The sequence below is a fragment of the Xyrauchen texanus genome, chromosome 21, assembly GCF_025860055.1.
Source record: "Xyrauchen texanus isolate HMW12.3.18 chromosome 21, RBS_HiC_50CHRs, whole genome shotgun sequence".
Taxonomy (NCBI): Eukaryota; Metazoa; Chordata; class Actinopteri; order Cypriniformes; family Catostomidae; genus Xyrauchen; species Xyrauchen texanus.
This window is the reverse complement of record NC_068296.1, coordinates 17,555,324-17,578,924: the sequence shown is the minus strand read 5'-3', so window position 1 is coordinate 17,578,924 and position 23,601 is coordinate 17,555,324. Positions and strand designations below refer to the sequence as shown.

Genomic DNA, 23,601 nt, shown 5'->3' with positions numbered 1-23,601 from the left:
AGCATTTTTTTTTTCTTACTAAATTTTAATTAACATATTTTCCATTTATTTTTATTTTTTATTATAGTGTGCATTTTTTAATTTTTTATTTTAATTCTTCATTGCCATTTCTCATTCTCAAACATTCCCCGCAATTCCCTCACTTATCCCCAGAAGTTTGCAGGCCCCATTTTGGGAAACAATCTTGGAACATAATTGTATGCTGAAGCATTCATAAAGACAAACCCATATTATACTAGGATTATCTCTAGATGTTGTCTAGATTTGTCTCCAAATAAAATACTGTTGTCAAAGTTGTTTTGCATAAGCACTGAGCCCTCACAGAGGCTCACATACACAGACACTGAGGAGTTTTTTAGATTGACATTGTGAGCATTTTGTTTCTATGGTGTATGTGTTTTTGTAAATGTGCTCTTTCAGAACACAACCTGCTTATGAACCATTAACTCTGCCTCATCATCGGCTTCTTCCTCAAGAAAAATTGAAGTTTATTTAATTTAACTGTAATTACAACTGTAAACAAGTCACTCAATGTTTACTGCCAAGCATTCGTCATCAGTAATGTCTGTAATCATTAAACAATCTGACGGAAGTTCAGTCAAATTTATTCAGTGGAATTTTTAAGAGGAAATCCAGTTAATGCATATCATCAGCATTGTTAAAAGGATAGTTCATCCAAAAATAAAAATGATGTCATCATTTACTCATTTATTCCCATACCTGTATAACTTTTCTTTCCTTTATGGAACACAAAACTAGATTTTAGTTTTAATTACTAATGTTAGTTTTAGTCACCATTCACTTTAATTGCATCTTTTTTCCATACAATGAAAGAAGGCCATAGAGGTTTGGATTGAGAGCAAGTAAATGATTAAAGGATTTTTTTTTGTGTGTGAACTATACCTTTAACATTGATAATGAAGAGAGGAAGTTGCAGTCACCATGATTTCTATTGCAGACAAAGGCAGATGACGGTGGATTTTGACTTCAGTCCAGGCTAATACTAAGCTTTGTGTGACTCAACTTCCTCCATCCTCTCATTCCTGAGTGATTTTTGCATTGCTTCTCAGCAGTTCCCTCAATTTTAACCTGAGGAAATGGTCTGTTTGAGTGGAACAGTTGTATATAGGGCAGCCAGAACAGTAAAACTGTAGCTCTAAGGAAAAGGGGATGAATAATTTGTGAATATGTGTCACAAGGCGTCTCATTTTTCCTGGAGGTTTGGCCTAGAACTCTGTCCTTGTAAACAGCTAAAGACACCATTGTGCCATCCAAAGCTTAATATATCTAAAACACTTGACCCTTTCTGTTTGACCACATTGACACTCTTAGAGGTGCTTTTATTTATTGGACAAAAATGCATTTACATTAACTGCATCTGACATGCTCATGATACTCAATCTAAAACTATTTTATTATTATGCATGCAGCTTTAATGACTGCATGAATTATATGTACTTTTAAACATTTTTTTTTATACAAGACCATTTAAAATAAACAAGTTAACATAAGAAGTTACAAATATAAATTGAGTATTTAAAAATGTATTCAAATTTGAGAAAAACTACAGCACCTTAAATTGACACTTTACGTTTTATAAAGATGTTTTGCATCAACTACCCATTTGCAGCTATTGTATCTTTTACCTATAAAATTGTTGATTAGTTGGTAGTGTACAGTTTAATTGCAACAGATTAAAATCTTAGCTCTCTCTTCTGACTTTTGTTTTTTAATTAATTTGATTTTTTTTTATGTACAATGTTTTGTGTTGGAGGCAGATGTTCTCATCAGAGACCATACTAAGAAAAAATAAACTCATTATACAATTGATTTTAATTAAACAGTGGTTTTCAGCTTGTGAAAGCCTTCTGATTGAAGGCTGATTCAAGTACCTTGGCTTTAAGTCTTTGTTGTAATTCCATGTTGATGTGTCTTTTTGACCCATTTCCTTCCTAAAGGAAGTCTTAGTCATTCCAGACATTCTCCGCATTTTTCATATCCTCCCACCAAAGAGGACCCTGTCTTGTTCCACTTTTGCTATGGGATGTTGATGTCATCAATCACTTAAATTTTAGACCACTGTACATAATTCTCGCTATTTACAAAACAAGATGAGTGAATGTGAATGAATGTGGAGGGTAGTAGACTGAAGGTCTGTCTGAGTGAACCTTGTGCTTGCTCCTCACTATAACCACAGTTTCATGTCTGTCTATTACAGGTCAATAAGGGAAGTGTGAAAGTACTTTCAGTGTACTCCATCTTACACGGCAAGGAAACCCAGAACCTAGAAGTTGTATCATTCTGTGAAGACATTTCAAAGTGAGTTGTGATTTTGATGTTTTTGTAAGTTGTTTCACTGTGTTCAATGCTCATTGTTTTGACTTAACCTCAGTAAAAATGTAGATGTCTATAATGAATAAGGTCCTTACTATAGTGACTGTGTTGTGCAGGTTTTATTTAATCAGAAATTGGATGGTACTAGAAATGTGCGGAATGACTAATTTCACTGATGTTTAAATACATTTTGTAAAGTTGACTAGTCTAAAAAGTAAGAAACCCTCAGAAAACAGTCAAAAAACATGTTTATGTGACCAATTTAAAATACTTAGCTATTCTATTCCAAAAAAGGGGCATTTATCTGCGACATGGTGGCCTAGCATTACGATCATTGTACATTAAATATAGAACATGACGCGCAATCACTGACTCAACATTAGCGAATACAGGCATAATTATTTAAAACAATTGGATGAGTAATGCAGGACCAAAAGAGCAATCCTAATAGCCTTTTCTAAATGGAATTCACCAAGTTAAATTTACTTAACATATTAAAAAAACTCAGGACATAGTTGAAAATTTAATTTATATATAAATGACATATTTTGTGTATCTAAATTACTGAAATTTAGATTATTTGCTGATGATACCAATATTTTTTTTTCTTGTGATAATTATAATACACTTATAAAAATTGTAAATGAAGAACTAGTAAAACTAAAAACGTGGATGGATATTAATAAATTATCTTTGAATTGAAATAAAACAAAGGTAATGATGTTTGGTAATTATAAAGAAAACGCAGAAATATTATTACGTATTGATGGTGTTACATTAGAAATAGTGTCAGAAATTAAATTCTTTGGAATAACTATTGATAGTAAATTAAGCTGGAAACCACACATCAGATACATACAAGGCAAAGTATCTAAAAGTATTTCTATAATTAATAAAGTTAAATACGTCTTGGAATATAATGCAGTATATATATTGTATTGTTCACTGGTTCTGCCCTATTTAACTTATTGTATAGAAATTTGGGGCAATAATTATAAAAGTTCACTACATACCCTCTTCTTACTCCAAAAACGAGCAGTTAGAATCATACACAAGGTGGGATATTTTGATCATACAAACTTATTATTTTTGCAATCTAAAATTTTAAAACTTTTTGATCTAGTTGATTTTTATACTGCTCAATTCTTGTATAAAGCCAAAAAAATGATCTGCCGGGTAATATTCAAAAGTTTTTTTTAGGAAGAGAAGGGGGCTATAACCTGAGGGGATGTGAAAACTTTAAAGTCCAGGCGGTGAGAACCACCAGGAAAAGCTTGTGTGTGTCTGTGTGTGGTGTCAGACTTTGGAATGGTTTGGGGATACAGTTCAAGCAATGCCCAAATATTCACCAATTCAAATTAAAATTTAAAGAAATGGTGTTGATCAAATATGAGACTGAGTGAGGGATCTGGGTGCTCTTGTGTTTGTGATTGGGAGGGGTACTGGTTATGGTAAAATAAACTAATAAAAGTATTTAGGATTATAAACTGTTCCTATTTATTTATCTTGATATTGTAAATGGTGACACAATTACAAAAGAGTGGGATATGTGTACATAGCTGAGTAAATAAAGATAATGATTATTATTAATTATTATTGATATTACTGTTATTGTAAAACTATGTTTAAACAATATGCTAGGATATGGTTATATTTTATATATGATGTGATTATTATAGATATCGGGACATATTTGAATGTTTACGATAATGAGGATTATCATATAGCATTATAGTGATTATTGAGAAAGCATAATGTAATTGTAAGAAACTATAATATCAAATAAATATTATCAAAACAAATAAATTATTATTTATTTAACTGTTAATGGCAGCAGATATATGGGGTAATATATGGGAAGGAATTGGGGGTGGGAGTAAATAAGTTATACTTCTTTCCACTCCCTTTCGAGCAACTATTATTATAAGTGTAAATAATATGTGTGTATATGTGTATATATTTATATCTATGTATATGGGAGATAAGCTGTGCTATGTTATTTTAATTTTAATTTTTTTATTTGTGTGTGTGTGTGTGTTAATATATATGTATATATTATTTATTTTATTTTGCTCGAAATAAACTTCAATCAATCAATCAATCAAAATATTTAACAGGTGAGACACATCTACGAGGGAGAAAAAAAATGCCTTGAAAAGTTGCGTGTATTCCACAATGTGCATTAGCCTGTGATCTAATTTGACAGTTGATCCGGTTAAGTCGGTTACGATGTAAAAAAAAATAAGAGTATAGAAAAAAATAGGTCTGTGAGAAATGTACAATAAACCTAATGTATTGTTCTAAACATGACGTGCACACAGAATAAAATATATTTTAAGCAGTTATGCAGTCGACACATCGTAGTTAATAGCCTTCTTGATCAGCAGGGTAAAAAAAGTCGCACCTAGCCTGAAATGGTAATTTTTTAGGCTACTTAATCGAGAGCATACATTTTTGATGAGCAAAATTAACATGTCAGCATGGTTTGGTGAAAGACAAAACCTGACTCACCTGAGGCGATTATCCTACACTTGAAAAAGCCAGCTCGGTGGGAAAATAACTTGCAAAAATTTTAAGAAGCATAAATTGTGAAAACATCCATAGCAACTTGCAACGTTTCGGAATCCACATCCTGCACCACCGCCAACGTGATATCTATAGCTACTTTGTTCATCTTGCAAGAGGACATATTTCAGCACACGCCATGAGTGAGAGAGGGAAGAAGCACGCGCACCCTGAATGTGAAATGAAACTTGTATCCATCTGCTCCAGCTATTCTCTTTTTTAATAATATTTGTATTATATAATTATAATTAAAATGTGTAACATTAACATGACAATAATTTAAGCGCATCCTTTGTACTAATAATAAACCAAACGTAAATGTGTAAAAATGTTTATGACTGAAAAATATTGATTGACTGGTAATTCCAGTGTCGACTAGCAGCATCAGGACCGTTTAGTCGACTTGTCTCGCACATCCCTAGAAGATACAAGGATACCTGAATCAACCCTCTAATGTAAGATTCTTGAGGGGAAGTAAAGCTAATCTGGAGCACTTGTTGTCGCCCACGCAACAATGAATGCTAATGCTATGTTTCTTAATAACATCTCCCAAAGGAAGTATGTGCTAGATGATTAACAAAGGACCCAAGATCGAGCCTTGTGGTACACCAGACTTCACCTGTGTTAGGTTATCTCTTTTTTCACACAAATGTTGTCTGTCTTGTTTGCAGACTGAGGTCCAAGTTCCCTTATGATGACCTCTCTACTAATCCAGGCTATGTTCTCAGCCCTGTGATCACTCACAGGGATGCAGGAGGGGACAGTGGGGGCAGTGTGAAAGTATCCATTGAGATTTCTGATTCTCAGCAGCCTGTAACTTTCACTTGTGATGGTAAGTGTTTCTACTGGAGATTTGGTCATCAAAAAATAAGCTTTTGACAGGATAACTTACCTTAAAGTTTAAGTCTGGATTGTTTTCTATGATTAAAGTACTTCTACAACTACAATTGAATTCAGAAATGTGCATGCATCTTAGCCAAATACACTTAAACTCTGTTTTTCACAATTCCTGCCATTTAATCATAGAAAACATTCCCTGTTTTTGGTCAGTTGGGATCACTACTTTATTTTAATAATGTGAATGTCAGAATAATAGTATTGAGAATTATTTATTTCAGATTTTATTTCTTTCATCACGTCACCAGTGGATCAGAAGTTTACATACACGTTTTTAGTATTTGGTAGCATTGCCTTTGTATTTTTTAACTTGGGTCAAATGGTTTGGGTAGCCTTCCACAAGCTTCTTACAATAAGTTGCTGGAATCTTGGCCCATTCCTCCAGGCAGAACTGGTGTAACTGAGTCAGGTTTGTAAGCCTCCTTGCTTGCACACGTTTTTTCAGTTCTGGCACAAATTTTCTATCTGATTGAGGTCAGGGCTTTGCGATGTCCACTCCAATACCTTGACTTTGTTTTCCTTGTGCCATTTTGCTACAACTTTGGAGGTATGCTTGGGGTCATTGTCCATTTGAAAGACCCATTTGCGACTGAGCTTTAACTTCCTGGCTGACGTCTTTATGTTGCTTCATTATATCCACATAATTGTCCTTCCTCATGATGCCATCTATTTTGTGAAGTGCACCAGTCCCTCCTGCAGCAAAGCACCCCCACAACATGATGTTGCTGCCCCCATGCTTCAAGGTTGGGATGGTGTTCTTCGGCTTGCAAGCCTCACACTTTTTTCTCCGAACATAACAATCGTCATTATGGCCAAAAAATTCAATTTGTGTTTCATTAGACCAGAGGACATTTCTTGCAAACTGTAGTCTGGCTTTTTTATATTGGTTTTGGAGCAGCGGATTCTTTCTTGCTGAGCAGCCTTTCAGGTTATGTTGATATAGGAATCATTTTACTGTGGATATAGATACTTGTCTACCTGTTTCCTCCAGCATCTTCACAAGGTCCTTTGCTGTTGTTCTGGGATTGATTTGCACTTTTCGCCCCAAACTGCGTTCATCTCTATGAGACAGAATGCATCTCTTTCCTGAGCGGTATGATGGCTGCGTGGTCCCATGGTGTTTATACTTGCATACTATTGTTTATACAGATGACTGCGGTACCGTCAGGCATTTGGAAATTACTCTCAATGATGAACCAGACTTGTGGAGATCCTGGCTAATTTGTTTTGATTTTCCCTTGTGTCAAGCAAAGAGGCAATGAGTTTGAAGGTAGGCACAGTTAACTTAGTGAATGTAAACTTCTGACCCATTGGAAATGAGATATAGTTCATTAAAAGTGAAATAATCCATCTGTAAACAATTGTTGGAAAAATGTCTTGTTACGCACAAAGTAGATGTCCTAAATGACTTTTATTGCTATAAATTAAATCTGTGAAGTGGTTAAAAAATGAGTTTTAATAACTTCAAACTAAGTGTATGTAAACTTCTGACTTCAACTGTATAAGTAAGCCATTTGTAGGTTGAAAACTCTGAGAAGTGTAAGCACTTGTGACTCTGTAGTGCTATCAGTCATTGCTCTGTTTTCTGTAAGAAGTCCAATATAGTAAAATTGACTCAACCAATAACGTAAGTTTGGGGTGGGACTATTTGTTTCTTTGACCAATTGAAGACAATGGGAGTGTTCCAGAAATTTCGCAATTTGAAATGTCATGCTTCAGCAATAACGGTTTACATAATCTTCACATAATAATAATAATAATATTAATTAATTATCCTCATGTTTTTCAAATAATATTGAAATATACCTTCCTGATCTTGCTTTCTAAAATTGTACTTTAGAAATGTATTGTTTGTAAAGTAATATTTCAAGTAAAAAATATCATTTAATCACTATTTTTAAACTGTAAGCTGCTCTGAATGTCTTCTATGAATGAAGGTCTCAAGTGAGGAAGTTTCTTGGCAAATGCAACTCATAACCGTCATGGTACTTCTGCTCTACATATTGATACTCCGGCCAGGGTTCCTGTGTTTTTCATTTGTCAGCTTGCAGGTCTCATGCTGAGTTTTTTGGACTGGATAACCTGTGTGTGCTGTACGCATGAAAATGCATTTTCATTGAGCTGTAGTGGCCTTGGCTCAGTTCCTTGTGAAGCGGCTGTGTTCTGAAGATTGCAGGGCCTCGTTTTTGTGTGGAGTCTCTGGCCACCTCTCTCCTGGCACGAAATCAAGATTGGTCTTTTGTGTTGAGGAATTTTTCTGTGTTGTTACTGCCTGTGTTGTGACATTTTGTCCTGGATAAGTCCAGCATACACTGTGATCTTAAGTGGCAAAAAAGAGCACAGTCTTTATCAGGCTCTGAATTTGCCTCTAAGACAGCTAATATGTTTAAGGAGCCTCTGTTATAACCGACAGGATGGTCGCACTATTCAACATCACCCTTTTCTTGGTCTGATTTATATTATGCTTACAATAATCTGCCACACAAAGTCAATAGTACAAATTTACTTTCACTTCTGCTTCCTTAATCCAACAGCATTTTACATTTTATGCAGTACAGACTAGCTCTTTAAAATAACAACATTGACTGTCTAAAACTTCAAAAAGGAAAAAGCGAGGTGTGTGCTTTGGTTAAGGTGGATAGAAATGCTTAGCTGTGTGTAAGGTTATCGAAGTTAGCAATTCCAGACATACTTGGCATTAAAGAGAAGGACAATTATACATTTTTTATTTCATTCACTCACCCTCTTTCTATCTCAGATGTGTATGACTTCTGCTGAAAACAGACAAAGATTTTTAGAAAAATATCTCAGTTCTGTAGGTCCTCACAATGCAAGTGAAAAGTAGAAGTAATCGATACAACTACAATGATTAAATTCATATCTTCAGATGCAATATAATAGGTGTTGTGAGAAACAGATCACTATTTAAGTCATTTTTTACTATAAATTCTTCCTGCCCAATAGGTGGTGATATTCATAAAAAATGTGAATCAACAAAAACAAAAGAAGATTGTGAGCTTGATAGTAAAAAAATTTCTCACCCGCATTGAGCATATCGCTTCTGAAGACATGGATTTAAACACTGGAGTTTTATGGATTATTTTTATGCTGCCTTTGAGCTTTTGGGCCTTCAAAGTTTTGGTACCCATTCACTTACATTGTATGGACAACAGATCTGAGAAATTCTTCTAAAAATCTTAATTTGTGTTCAGCAGAAGAAAGAAAGTCATACACATCTGGGATGACATGAGGGTGAGTAAATGATAAGAGAATATACATTTTTGGGTGAACTATTTCTTTAAGCTAAGGGTTTGCCAGGATAAACTCAGAGTAAGTGTCTCAGTTTTCTGATCCCAGGATCAGACTTCCTCTCATCTCCCTTCTCCTCTCCAAATGTCGGTACAGACAATTTGAAAACTTTTTGGTAGAAATGTTTTGTCTTATTTAAAATTACAGTATTATAGTAGCTCTCGTTGCTTCAGGATTGGTGGAATTGGTGTATACTAATTAATTTAGAGGTTCTGCATTTCAATAGGTCTTTCCATTATGATGTTAGAAGAGATTTCTTCTGACAATTGATTGAAAGTGTTTTTTTTACCCTTGGACTCTGTTACAATTTCTCAAGCCTCCCTTCTTCTTTGCTTTATCAATGGCTTCCTAATGATCATGGAGTTCGCACCACTTTGGACCAACCACACTTGCTCTGAAACTTTCCTCACTAAATGTTCTGAACGTCTCCAGCACCATGCGTTTTACTGCAGTACCATGGAAAAGGAAGGATGGCAGAGGAGAAATGGCCCCCAGATAGTTTACTGGCATCCCATAACTCTTCAAAGCAACTCCAAATCTATCACCAATTAGTCGTGACCATCAGATATTCAGGATTGAAAATCAGGGCAGACGTGAAGAGCCCAGACAGGGCTCAGCTGACTGACTGTAATCCAGCCTCAGGCTTGGAGCTTGAATTGATGATCATTCCAAGAAGGGGTGTGGGTCCTGTTATTGCTGCAGCATGGGGTGACCATGAACAATATGTTGGGTGTCAAGTTTTATTTTTGTTCAGATCCAGAAAGTGGAACTTCTCATGCCAACTCAGGCAACATTTTTACGTCAATCCACTTGCCTTGGTTTTCCTCTAACTACAAGAACTTCAAAAGTGCTTCTCAATTGCTGCTTTAACTTCCTTTGTCGGTTTTGTACACCTAGACATGATAATATTTCTTAAGGTTATGATTTGAGAAGAACCCATGGGATGAAGTTTATTTTGGCATTGAAGCTTACATTACATGGTGCTGCCATATGTCTAAATACCAATAGACAACAGGATATGCTTTGCTTTCCATAATTAATGGTTCAGATTAGCTGCAGAACACATCCTATTCCATGGCAAACTTTAGAATGCAAAATCACTTGCGCGGAGTTCTCTAGAAGCACCTAATAGTGTGCTGAGTGACTATCGTTTTACATTTTGTGCAACGTCTTTGAATTGGCAACTAAAGAATGGTGTCAAAGCATTAAAACCTATTATTTCACTATATTGATAATGAGGAACCGATTTTTATAGAACGGCCTTATGTAAATCTGGTCTAGGTTGGTTTTCATCTGTTAATTTAAACTTCCTTACCCTCTGTGTCCATTGGTCCTTGAATATCTCCCCTTTCCATTTATTCCCCCCCTTTCATCAACTGCTCCGTCTCTCTTTTATTCCCTGTCCATTCTCTCTGTCAACGTTCATCTTTATAATTCATGTTTTCTGTTTCTCTCTCTTTCTAGTGAGTTCTTCAGTGGACCTGCTCATAATGCAGGCTCTTTGTTGGGTTCATGATGACCTCAACCAGGTAGACATTAGCAGCTATGTTCTCAAGCTCTGCGGACAGGAAGAGGTTCTACAAAAGTGAGTAATCCCTTTAATGTCTCTCTTTCCCTTTTGCAGGCATTCTGTTGTATTACATAAACAAGTCCTCTGCCAACATTCCTTGAGGAAGGGGCTATTTTACTTTAATTGTGCTAGGGAACTGTTTCCTTTTTTACCCACACCATTGGGAGAGCAAAACAGTGCTAAGGGAGGGTTTTCTTGCCCTAATAAGGAACAGAGGGAATGGGCAAAAAAATATCTCTTACAAGCTTTAGGAAGAATTGAGTATTCCTAAATGTAAAGCATCCTCCCTTAGTTACGTGCCCCTTGTTATTCCAGTTTTCATTGTAGCATTTTGAAAGCCTTTAGTTAGTTTCTCTTTGTGTTGTTGTAGTTCCTCAGTGTCTGTTTTCATGCTGGCTGTCTTGTACTCATTTGACCTTGGCAAGTCGATTCAAGCAGTTATTACAAATGAGTTTGCTATGGCCTTCCAAAACATATAGTCACCTAGGACACATCTCCTAGATTTACTGGAATGGCCTCAGAGTACATTCTCAACAAATCTGACTCATAACTAAAGCTTTATTGTTGTTTTCATGTATGTGTGGCACTTTTTTGTATCATTGTTCTTTTGACTTTGTTTGGAATGTGTAGACGCAATAATATGTCATGATTATTTTGTCTTGATTTTGCATCGAAAACTTGTATCCCTATATTTACGTGTACATTCATTTAATTATTGTTCAGTTAAAGGAACCGTTCACCCAAAAATTGTGTCTTAATTTACCCTCATGTCATTCCAAAATTTAGCTGCATTAAAAAAAGATGTTAGTTCATGTTTTTTTTTTTTTGTGCTGAACTTGTACTTGCCTTGTTTAGTGCTAAAAACAACGCAAGTTCCGTGTGAACATGTGAGCCACTGTGAACGAGCTCCTTTCATGGCGCTCATGAATGCACAATGGGCCCTATTTTAAGAGTGCTAGAGGCAAGTCAATGGGCATGGCCTGGAAGTTTTGGTATTTTTGTGCTAAGTCTAGGCGCAAGTGGGCTTGGCAAAATTGTGCATGCAAAGCGCTAATGGGCTAGGTCAAATGCAATTTAATTCAGAGGTTCTTCTGCAGCACAGTCTGCATCCTATTATATAGTCAATTTTCTGGCAAGCACCAGCAATATACACAGACAGCACATTCTACAAGTTGGTTGTGTAAATGGACTGTATGCGATGAACAACAATAAGAAGAACTTAAGTTCTTACTTAACAAGAAATAAACTATGACCTATAGATAGTTCAACACTAATCTAATAAATATTTGTTTCATGGCTACAACAGGGACTTAATTTGTTCCATTATATTTTCAGAGTTTGGACATGAACTTTATTATCACCTGCTGGTGGAATCTCCAAACTGCAAATGCAGGAACTGTGTTTAGACTTTGTGCTAAAAACAGACATGCTTTTCAAACATCTCAGCGCAATGACCTATTTCTCAGGAAAATAGCAAATTGCACTTTGCAGCACCTCATTAACATACAATACACACTTTGTGCTGGCACAAAATAGTGCTTAGAAATTAGCACTCTCACTGAAAAGATTTTTTACTGAAAAATGACTTGCATTTCATGTTGTTTCTTACCAAACACCATATGCATTCAGAATTGTGGAAATTAGACATACAAGTTACATGGACTACTTATAATAACACTTTTCTGATACTTAAGGGTGCTTTTTCAAGCTTTAAGGTGAGGCACTATCCACTGCCATTGTATTGAAAAAATGGGCTGCAATATTCTTTCAAAAGTCTTTCTTTATGTTTCTCTAAGACATAAAGTCATATGGTTTTGGAATGACATGAGGGTGAATAATGACAGATTTGTAATTTTTGGGTGAAGCAGGTCATCTAAATAAGTGCAGCCTCTGATTCTGAGATCTCTCAGTGTAGTCAGAGCCTCTAAACACCTGAGGTGCAGTAATGAAAAAGTAAACTGCGTGAGAGACATTGAAACTGATACCGAAGATTTGCTCTCACGGACTAGCTGGTTCTCTCTCACACAGTTGCCACAGTTTTAGTTGGAATCCATTTATGATATTACACAGTTGATATTACACTTTTCAGTCTGCAAGTCTGTATAAGGTTTTAGAATATACTTGATGTATTGCTAACTACACTTGAACTTGATGTTATGCCTATATTTAGCTAAACCCAGTTATTCATTCATTTATTCAGAGATATTTTTTGTCCTGGCTAGTGTCTAAACCATCTTTATTGTTATTTCCCAGTAAACATAGTCTCGGCAGCCACGAATACGTGCAGAACTGCAGGAAGTGGGATGTGGAGATCAAACTACAGCTCCTCTTTCTCAGCACAATGAGAAGGGATCTGGCCCGAACGGTAAGACACTTACAGAGGTTTAGAATGAATACATATAAACTAGCAATTTACTACCTGTTCACAGGTTATAAATGAATAGATTGTCTCTATAAGACTGTAAAATATATATATATTTTTTCTATGTGTGCCAACAGGCAGAAGATGACGTCTCCCCTATTGACTTGGAGAAACACCTCAGTCTTGTGGAAAGGCCATTTAAAGAGGCAGTCACAAGGTAGGAATGTGCTCCATCTTATCTGCAGTCCTAATCTGGTCCAGAAATGCCACGGGTACCGTTTGAAGTTCCTGATTGTGCTTGTTGATTTTTCTTATCCCTTTGCTTGTTTTTCTTCTGAAGGGAAGGACTTGCTGAATACCTAGAGGGATATCATAAGCAAGTCAATATCTGCCTTCAGAATGAGGTAACATGAAAAACAGCCATCAACACTGTATGAAACTAAAGAAGTGTTTGAAACTAATTACATTTTTATCTTTCTCTCTCAATCTCTCACTCTCTCGCGTTAGCTCACCCAGTATAAAACAGTGGACAATGTGGTTCAGTCTGTTAAAAATCTGTGCTGTGCTCTGGATGAAGTTGAGACACCAGCCATCACTGATGCCATCAAGAGGCTCAAACGCTCTGTTAACCTCCCTAGAACACGTTCTACAGAGGTCAGAGAACAATTAGTGTAAAACAAAGCAATTTATACATTTAAAATTTTTTAACATACACGTGTTTTGTTTCACAGGCTGGTGCCAAGTCTTCTGCAGGTTCAGCTAATGGTAAGCTCAACCCCATATAATGGACTTCTCTTTAAGGCTGTTCTAGTCTCAACCTCAGGTGGCATACCAACGGACCACATATTGCACACACAACTGGAAACCATTTCACAATTTGGCAAGCTCTAATCTGATTGGCTAGTTTTATGTATCTAGAGTGTAGTGTTTTTTGTGTTATTTTTATTTATTTTAAATTTTCTGGGAATTGGGCAATCCAAATACGCTCTAAGTCCTCATGGTGGCATAGTGACTCGTGTCTGAGACCATCAATCCGCACATCTTATCATGTGGCTTGTTGAGCACATTAGTGTGGAGACGTAGCGTGTGTGGAGGCTTCATGCTGTTCTCCGCGGCATCCACGCACAACTCACCACGAGCCCCACCGAGAGCGAGAACCACACATATAGTGAACACGAGGAGTTTACCCCATGTGACTCTACCCTCCCTAGCAACCGGACCAATTTGGTTGCTTAGGAGACTCACTCAGTCACTCAGCACACCCTGGATTCGATCTCGCGACTCCAGGGGTGGTAGTCAGCGTCTTTACTCTCTGAGCTAACCATGCCCCATAAACATTTTGTGTTATTTTGTTAATGTTTTCTGTATTACCATTTTCTGAGACTACCACACAATTATTTGAATTATTTTTTCATGCTGGTCTATTATTGTGGTTTAATCTATTTTAGATTAAGCTGCCCCTAAACAGTGCATACAAATAAATCAAACTTTTGTTGGTAGTTTTGATGTCATTTTGATGTCAATCTTTTCTTTTCTAAGTGGGTCATTCTTGGACAGATTAAACTGCAATGTGGATCAGACTTATGCCATTGAGCCTGGCTATGTGAGACTAATGCTGAAAAACTTCCTTTCAGAACATCCAGACTTTCTTTTGGGTGCAAAACAGTGCTTTGCTTTTTTTAACACACTTTTATTTGCATAATCTTTTATGCAGGCCTTTGGCTGAGACTATTTAATAGTGTTAAAGTGAATCTCAGTCAACAGCATTTGTGGCATAATGTTGATTCCTTAACAACAAAATGTTCTTGTTTCTCTATTAAAAAAAAAAAAGCAAAAATTGAGGTTATAGTAAGGCACTTATAATGGAAGTGAATGGGGCAAATTATTGGAGGGTTTGAAAGCAGAAAAGTTAAATGTATTATTTTCTAAAAGCACTTTATAAAAAAGCTATAATGCTGTTTTTTTTTTAAGGTTTTAGTGTTTACAGTGTTACGTACTAAATGTACATTTAATATAGCTTTACACAGAGAAGATTAGCAAGTGATTTTTATCACACTTAACTCATGTTAAAACACATGTTATTTATATTTTGTGGCTATACTTCTGATACAGTGAGTATTTTAGTTTACAGATTGGCCCCATTGGCCAGCAGCCATATTTTTTTTTTTAAGAAAATGAGAGACTAGTCTAAATGAATTTGTGTGGTAAACAAAATTGTGCCATAAATGCTGTCGATTTAACTTAACTTGTATTGAACCTGGAGTATTCCTTTAATTGGTTTTGGACACATCTTGTCCACCTACAGTATCCTGTACTCTGCATCATTTGACCCCACAGGTCATGCCAGCCCAGTGGAGGAGAGTTTAGCAGCGCTCACAGACGCTGTTCATGAGCTTGCTAAGATCTATCTGCGCACTTTCTGTCTGACTGCCTCTAAATGCACGATGGAGGAGCACACAGAGGATGGGAGGGACAGCAGAGAGGCATCTGGCACCACAGAGCACCTGCAGTTCACTCTCTTTGCCGTTCATGGCATTCCTGCTGCCTGGGTCAGCAGGTAAGCACTGTGTCACTATTAGGCTGTTTTCACATTTGGTTTGATTGCTTGGTTGCAGTTCATTTGAGCCACACCTAGACTATCTTTTAAAACTGTTATTTGTTACTGATTTTCCCCTAAGGAGTCATCCCAACTGCACTGCTTAATCTTGGGGTCTATTTATGAAAAAAACTGCTTTTGAACTCTGACATCAAATGTCCTCATGTCCGCACCTAAAGCGGTAGTATGAAAGCACCCTTAGTTAATGGAAAATTAGCGTTTATGAAGCTAGTCTTAGACCATCAGCATCATACTTTAATAATGCAAACAAAATAATTCAAGACCTGTTCATTTGTCCATTTAACCTTCTTGCTTTGAATATAGATTATCACTCATGTCTAAATAAGCATTAAACACGGTTTTATTCACTTCAGACTAATATTAGCTTTGTTTAACACAGCCAGTGTAAACTCTCCTACCACTTTTAAAGCCCTGCCTTAGTCCACTGTTATTTCCTTTCTGATCATTTGAGTCATTTTGGAATCAGTGTTTCGTTTGATGCTGCTAGTGGTGCAGAAATTACACTTTTAATTCTGTGGAGGCCGAGCTCATCTCTGTTTTGTGATCGACCTAATGGTGGGTAACAGTGTTTCACCCTTTATCTTTACCTTTACTATTTATCTGCACTCAACAGCATCGCTTGTCATGTCTGAAATAGATGTGACAAGTGATTTTCATTCCCAGCTGTGTGAGCAGACAGAGCTGGATAGACCAGCAGGGGCAAAGGAGGGTCAAAGTTCTACTCTTCTTGGTTTTGTTTTTGATTCAGTTCTCTTGAGGGAAAAACTGTTATTTGTTACTGATTTTCCCCTAATGAATCATCCCGACTGCACTGCTTCATCTTGGGGTCTATTTATAGCTGCATGAGATATTTCTTTAAACCACACCAAAAGGGATTCAAAATATGTATCCCCAGTACTATACCTAATTCTAGAAGTATTTAAACTTTGATTGGCTTTGCAGAACTATGAAACATGCCAGAGACAGCCAAGGGTGAATGATTGCATAATACTCTGCCATCATGGTTAAAAGATGTTGCAAAAAATACTCTTAATAGATGTATGCAAACCAGAATAATGCTTAAAGGGAGAGTTCACACAAAAATAAAAATTCTATCATCATGTTTTTCCAAAACCAAATTACTTTCTTCAGTGGAGCACAAAAGAAGATAAACAATTAAGCCATCGATAAATAAAAAAAGTGTGCACACTATATTTATTATCTCATATTCATAGACAATATATTATTGCAATCCTCAAAGGTCAAAGCTTTCTTCCCTTTACGTGCCATAGTGTAATTTTTCTTTTTGTTTTCCAGTTTTGAAAAATACTACCTTATGTGTGCGCTGACACACAACAGCAGGAATCTCTTCAAGCCTGTCCAGTCCAAAAAAGTGGGAACATACAAGAGTTTTTTCTTCCACATTAAATGGGATGAATTGTAAGTGTTAATGGCATGTTGATTCCTGCAATTTCTAAAACTAGTGGGCAATGAGATCAGCCTCAAGAATGCTGCCACTTTCTGCTATGGTGACTCTTTCCTCTGTTTCTTTAGGATAAACTTCCCTATTTCTGTGGCCCTGTTACCACTGGAGGCCATGTTGAATCTTTCTCTCTATGGAGTCCTTAACCAGAGCACTAATAACTCGCCGGATTCCAACAAGCAACGAAAGGGCCCAGAGCTGTTGGGAAAAGTGTCTATGCCTCTGTTTGATTTCAGGCGGTGAGTCATGAAACAGTCATTCTTCCAAATATATTGCATGCAGCTTTAATAGTATATTGTATGTTTTAGATGTTTCAGGAATGGTTCATATTTGTTTGGTATTTCTTTCGTCCGGACTGTCGAGGTGGGACTATCTGTTAATTTGATCAAAAGCAGATGGGGGAGTTTTCAGGAAAGCTGTTTGAAAACAGTGTTTATTTTTGCAATTCCATTTGGTGGTGCTACTAGCCAGGGATGGATTATGATTTGCAAAGGCCCTGGGGCCAATTATCTCCAAGGGCCCCCCCACCACCCAAGGGGGGTTTGTTCATGCCCAAAAGTTGTTGGGGAGGGGGGTGTTTGTTGTTTATGCCCAAAAGGGGGGGATCAACAAACTAGATTACACAACCTTAAAGCCCAGGGCCCCCACGGGCAGTAAGGGCCCCATTGGCCCTGTCAGTAATCCATCCCTGCTACTAGCGCAGAAATTACACACTTTACCTTTTAAGTGATAAAAAAAGATGTCTTGCTTATACTGTATGTTTTTGTCCTAACCAGCTGCAACCATGATAAGTGATGAAAGGACGTGTTGTCGATTGCTTGCTTCCTCCCAATCTCATTGGTCCAAAATTACACTCTTCATAAATATATATTAACCATCAATTATCTCCTGATTGGCTGTGATTGTTACGTCTCACAGCAGTTTTGTGTTCATTGTGGGCAGCATCACACCACGTCCTAACTAAGAGCGATGCAAATAGTTTCCAGTGGCCAGCAATTTGTCTGTGTTCACGGTGTGTCTGGTTTACCGTAATTGGCAGATGACCGCAAAGAGATTTTACTTTGAGCTGTTCATGTCCTCTGAGTCACATATTATTTTTCTTTTGCAATCTTTCTAATGGCAAAATGGATCCGTGTCCTTGTTGTTGATGACTGCAGAATTCTTGATCACAATATTAATTAATTTCTAACTGCTAAAAGCCCCACCAGATAAAATGGTTAAAGTTATTATGTTAGACCCCTGATATTTTAGTTGTTTGTACATGATGTCAAAATGGTGGGGGTGGGGAAGTGGGAGAAGTCTGAGTCAAAGATTCCTACTTCAGAGTTCAATGGAGATGTTAATCGGAAGCTCATAATTCTGGCATGATGTGAATACAGCATTGCAACCATATACTGGAGTGCATGATTTTTAAGTACAATCTCTTTAGTGCTCTGGACTTGGGTGTTTATTTGTGTACATTTGTGAGATTGAGGCAGCATTGAAAGTCATATAAAATTGAAGTGTGAGCATATGACAGATTTTGATGTTGTGGTGTTTCAGGGTGCTGTCCAGTGGAAGCAAGCTGCTAAGTTTGTGGATGTCTCATCAAGCCCATCAGCTTGGAACTGCAGGCAGAGGGAAGAATCCAACAGAGAGGATCATACTGCAGGTACTTTCTTTTGCCCTTTCTATGTCTTCCTTTTTCTCTCCAACCATTTCTTTGTAGTATGTTGACCTCCTTTTTGGTTCAATCACTGTGTTTCGTACACACACACACAGATTCACACTTAAGGCCCCAATATGCTCCCAGAGAAGTTCTTCTTCGTTCAGGGGTGCAAAGCTTTTCAAAACAGTCAAGCAACGGTATACTATTTAAGAACATTCAGACTCCCGCACACTGCTGTGGGAGGAGTTTAGAAGTACTTTTAAATATGAAGACGCTTAACTAATGTTACATTAAATGTGTTATCAATTACTTCATATCTCTTTCTGTGAATAGAATTCACACTAGATCAGTAAAAGATGCTTTTTTCAAACACTCGATGATTTCAAGTAATATATATATACGCAGTATAAAATGTGCAATTTTCTAGTCTTGTTTACATTCTGAATTGACGCTACTGTGCTAACACGCTATACGTGGCAATAAAATGTGCTGAATACACTGTTATTGTAATTTATGATGACACTGATACTACTGCAAAGATTGGTGTATAAACGAGTGTTAATTGGAAAGATACAGACAAAAGAATGATGATAGGCATACATTAATATGGGTAGATGTGTAAATGCTTTCGCTGTAGACGACATATGACAAAGAAGCATATAAAAAACAAAAGAGTGAAGAGGCACTTAAGAGTATTTCAGTAGATTTGATTCCTTTTGTAGACTAATCAAACAAATAAAAATGCATGACATGTTTTTTGAAAATGTCTCTATGATATATTTGCACCAGTTCACTAATATCAAGCCAGTGCATTCATGTTGACTGTTCTTAACAGACTGAATGCCTTGAATAGAAATTAGTGGACCGATGACAGTAAGATGTTTTTTAGCAGCCAGTAAGATGTTTTTGGCCAGATTTGGTTCTAAATGACGTGACACCCGTTCGTTCTTTGATTTCGTATGAAGTATATCGGAGCCTTAACACTTTGTTCAAAAACCTATTGATAGATAGAGGCATTTTTTAGGCATGTGTGTGCTACTGATACCTTAGCTTTGTACGTATATTTATGCTGCCTAATAAGATAACTCATTTATATATCCTTCTCTGAGAGGATTGTATTGTTAGTGTATCAACATGCTAACTTCAAATTCTATTGGATTTGATGGTAAGTTGAGTCTCCTGCGTGGAGTGCTGGTTGTGTGATGCTTCAAATGTATGTTCCAAATAAGTCACGTATGACATTGGAAAGCAGTTGCCATATTTAGGCAGTAGCAAGGCAGCTCACTAGGGACTGATAGAGTCCATTGCTGTTCACAGGCATTGATTGACCTGACACTTTAATATCTTTATCTGGTGACTCACAGGTTGACTTCCCCAGTCCAGCAGTGGACGTGCTGTATGTTGGTCCTCAGGAGAATGGCTGTCCAGACCCTCAGTCTCTAGAGCCAATTGACTCAAGGGATCAAAGTGAGATAGAAAAGCTGTGTGCACGAGCCTCTGTATTTGGGTATGTTTGCATAAAAAAAGATCTTGAGGAATAAACTGTTAAACTATAATTAAGAAATATTATTTAACACAAATAAAAAAAACTAACATAGAAAATAAAATTAAAATAAATACTCAAAATAACTAAAATATTGTGAATTATTTGTATCTTTTGAGACACAGTATATTATACAATTTTAAACCTTTAAAACCCACTTTAATTAAACATGAAAATGCCACAATAGATGGCCATGAGAAATTGAATATTGTTTATCAAACTAAAATAAAAACTATATATACTGAATGTTAGAAACACTGAAATACAACAGGCATAGAAGAAACTAAACTAAATTGACAGATTTAAAATAAGTAAGGGATAATCCACCACTAAGTGTGCGTTAAACGATTATAATGCACAATGTGGAGGCAAAGAACCAACCAACGCAAAGCGTGATAAATTTGTTTAATGCACACCTAGCTGTGGATTATCCCGCTTATACCATGGCCACTTGCTAGCATTGATTTATTAAAACTGTCATTGATTTTTGCAGTGCAAATTTCTATAAAAAAAATAAAAATAATGGTTAACATTATCTCTGTCCGTTTAAGAACGGACAGAACTCTAGATCTAACAAACCGGAGATAAAGTAGTGCGATAAGATGAAAAATTAGTTTTTTGGAGACCACACACTCTGTAAATTTCATGATTAATAATAGCCTGTAATTTCATGATCCAATTTTTTAAAACCTGTTTTTACTAATTTTCAAAATAATAAAATTTTGAACATTGGTAAAAACAGGTTTAAAAAAATTGGACGCACACATTTCAGCCAATCAGAATAGAATAGTATTTGAAAAGACCATGGTATAAAATATAAATAAATAAAATCAGAATTCATAATTTCAAAATCATAATAAGCTTTGTGCTTCCTGTCTTGTTTTATTGCAGTAGCATCATAATACATCGCAGAGAATTGTGATAAAGAATAAAGGGTCTTTGACAGCATGATGTAATTGCATCTGTTCTGCCTAATTACTCCAATTATATTGCTTCCCTTTAACTTGCATATCTTATTTAAGCATTTTAATTGAGTAGAGAATTAAGTGATTTTGAGGTCCTTGGATTAAAGATAGTTCTACTGAAGTGCACTGACATCAGTTACCCAAACCACAACACTTGGAACACTAAGAGCTGTTTAGTTCCTCATATGAATTACTTTTCAGAAGACTGCTTTCAAAGCTACCAAACAAATCCGTGAACTTGATTCTTTGCAATAAAATCAGACTTGAACTGCACTGAGACTCAATCAGAATAACACCCCATTGATTAGGAGAGATTGTAGCTGAAAAGCAGGCAGTTGTCAGGCCTTGTTTAGTATGGTCTGCTAAAAATGCATCTCTCGGTGGTAGAACAGAAAGCTCAGTCAGCTTTAAGACAGCCAAACAACGCTCAGGCTCAGACTGGGCCACTCTCCATACACATTTTGTGTGTGTTTGTGTCTGAATGTCCACCAAGTGCCAACAGCTGCCAGGCTCCCAGCTTGACTGCACATTTGCAGACACATTTAAGAGGTGTGACTTGTTTGGCTCTTATCTCTGGATTGGTACTACTCTTACTTCATGGCTCATTGATTTACTGTTTAGAGTGTCTGCTGCCCAGGTTGGTTTGAAGCCTACTAGAAGAGCTCTATTTACCTTGAGATTAACCAGCATGCTATTTTTCCACTAGGTTGACACAAGCAGACAGGCAGCTGCTGTGGGACAAGAGGTACCATTGCAAAGATTATGAATGCAGCCTACCCAAAATCTTGGCCAGTGCACCCAGCTGGGACTGGGGCAGTATGGGTGAGATCCACTCACTCCTGCACCACTGGCCCACTTTGTCACCTGTGTCAGCCCTCGAGCTCCTTGAGGCAAAGTACGCATCCCTCCATGGTGTACAGTATCTTTCATCTGATTTTCATTTGCTTATGCTCTTTCTCTCGCTTAGCCCTTTAGAACTAAAATGGGGCTTGTTTTAACTATATGACCTTTTAATGTGTCACTTTGGACATGTGATCTCTCTTTTTGTAGTTATATGATTTGCTTTAAGACTTCAAGTACTTTCAGACACTTTATGATTTCTGGAAGTGCTTCATTGTTGTCATATAAAGTGTATTTGGAAGCATAGATCTCTGGTAGCTGAGCATGTGATTAAATTTGTGCATGATTTTTTATTAATTCAGGTTTGCTGACACAGAAGTGAGGAAAGTAGCTGTGAATTGGATCGAGAGCAGCAGTGATGATGAGCTGGCTGATTATCTCCCTCAGCTTGTTCAGGTGTGCACAAACAAACACATTTACTTTGCCATCTAAATATGAACAAACCATAGACTTCTATTGTTTTTACATAGCATACATTACATACATAGTCTTTGAATTACTAAAAACTAACCCTAACCGTACTTCTAAATGAACTGTATAAAAAAAAAACAACAACAGCAATATTGTTTATGTATTATTTTTCCAATCGAGGACTTCAACTAATGTCCCAAAATTTGGTCCCAGATTTGGCTCATTTTTGGGGACATGTTTATCCTCAAATGATATTTAAATATGTATGCACACACACAAACACACACACATTTATGTTGTTGCTCCTAAAAACAGCTTAACCTTTGTCAGGGATTTTTTTGTTGCCGTGTCTGAGGGGTTATACTATAGATCATGCAAGTTTGTTTAAAATATAGTTTAACTGATTTCTTTTTCTGCAGGCAGTGAAGTTTGAGTGCCACCTCAGCAATGCCTTGCTTAAGTTTCTGTTGTCTCGGGCTCTGGGAAATGTCAACATTGCACATTATCTTTACTGGTAAAGTAATTTTATTTAGAATATGAGCCTTTGTTGTTATTCAGATCTTACCATGAGATATGTCTTAGTGAACCAAACATTTATAAGCTGCCTGTTTGGATGCAGGCTGCTGAGAGATGCTGTGCAGGATCCAGCATTTGGTCAGCGTTATGACCCCATCCTTGGAGTGTTGTTGTGTCTCTGTGGGGCTGGACTGAGAGCTGAACTTGAGAAGCAGACAAAGCTTGTGCAGCTGCTGGGTGCTCTGGCTGAAAAGGTGCGCCAGGCGAGCAGCTCCACTAGACAGGTAAGCCGTTGCTGCCATAGGAGCACTCCACCTTAAAGCATTAGTTCACCCAAAAATAAAAATTCTCTCATTATTTACACGCGCTCATGCCATCCCAGATGTCTATGAATTTATCTTTGCAGCAGAACACGGACAAAGATTTTTAGAAGAATATCTCCGCTCTATAGGTCCATAAAAGGCAAGTGGATGGTGATCAGCACTTTAAAGCTCCAACAAGC

The 23,601-nt window shown here is 36.8% G+C and overlaps 1 protein-coding gene across 1 annotated transcript in view; it reads left to right on the top strand.

Annotated features, from left to right (window-relative positions):
* Positions 1 to 23,601, top strand: part of LOC127661687 (phosphatidylinositol 4-phosphate 3-kinase C2 domain-containing subunit alpha-like) — a 54,316-nt gene that overhangs the window by 18,847 nt on the left and 11,868 nt on the right. The window contains exons 3-19 of the mRNA XM_052152514.1: positions 2,219 to 2,319; positions 5,571 to 5,731; positions 10,570 to 10,690; positions 12,929 to 13,040; positions 13,175 to 13,254; positions 13,378 to 13,441; positions 13,545 to 13,691; positions 13,769 to 13,802; positions 15,375 to 15,594; positions 16,951 to 17,073; positions 17,188 to 17,355; positions 18,659 to 18,767; positions 20,129 to 20,271; positions 21,979 to 22,167; positions 22,475 to 22,568; positions 23,003 to 23,097; positions 23,203 to 23,383. Of these exons, the coding sequence (XP_052008474.1) occupies positions 2,219 to 2,319; positions 5,571 to 5,731; positions 10,570 to 10,690; positions 12,929 to 13,040; positions 13,175 to 13,254; positions 13,378 to 13,441; positions 13,545 to 13,691; positions 13,769 to 13,802; positions 15,375 to 15,594; positions 16,951 to 17,073; positions 17,188 to 17,355; positions 18,659 to 18,767; positions 20,129 to 20,271; positions 21,979 to 22,167; positions 22,475 to 22,568; positions 23,003 to 23,097; positions 23,203 to 23,383 (2,142 nt within the window). The remainder of the gene's footprint in view (positions 1 to 2,218; positions 2,320 to 5,570; positions 5,732 to 10,569; positions 10,691 to 12,928; positions 13,041 to 13,174; positions 13,255 to 13,377; positions 13,442 to 13,544; positions 13,692 to 13,768; positions 13,803 to 15,374; positions 15,595 to 16,950; positions 17,074 to 17,187; positions 17,356 to 18,658; positions 18,768 to 20,128; positions 20,272 to 21,978; positions 22,168 to 22,474; positions 22,569 to 23,002; positions 23,098 to 23,202; positions 23,384 to 23,601) is intronic.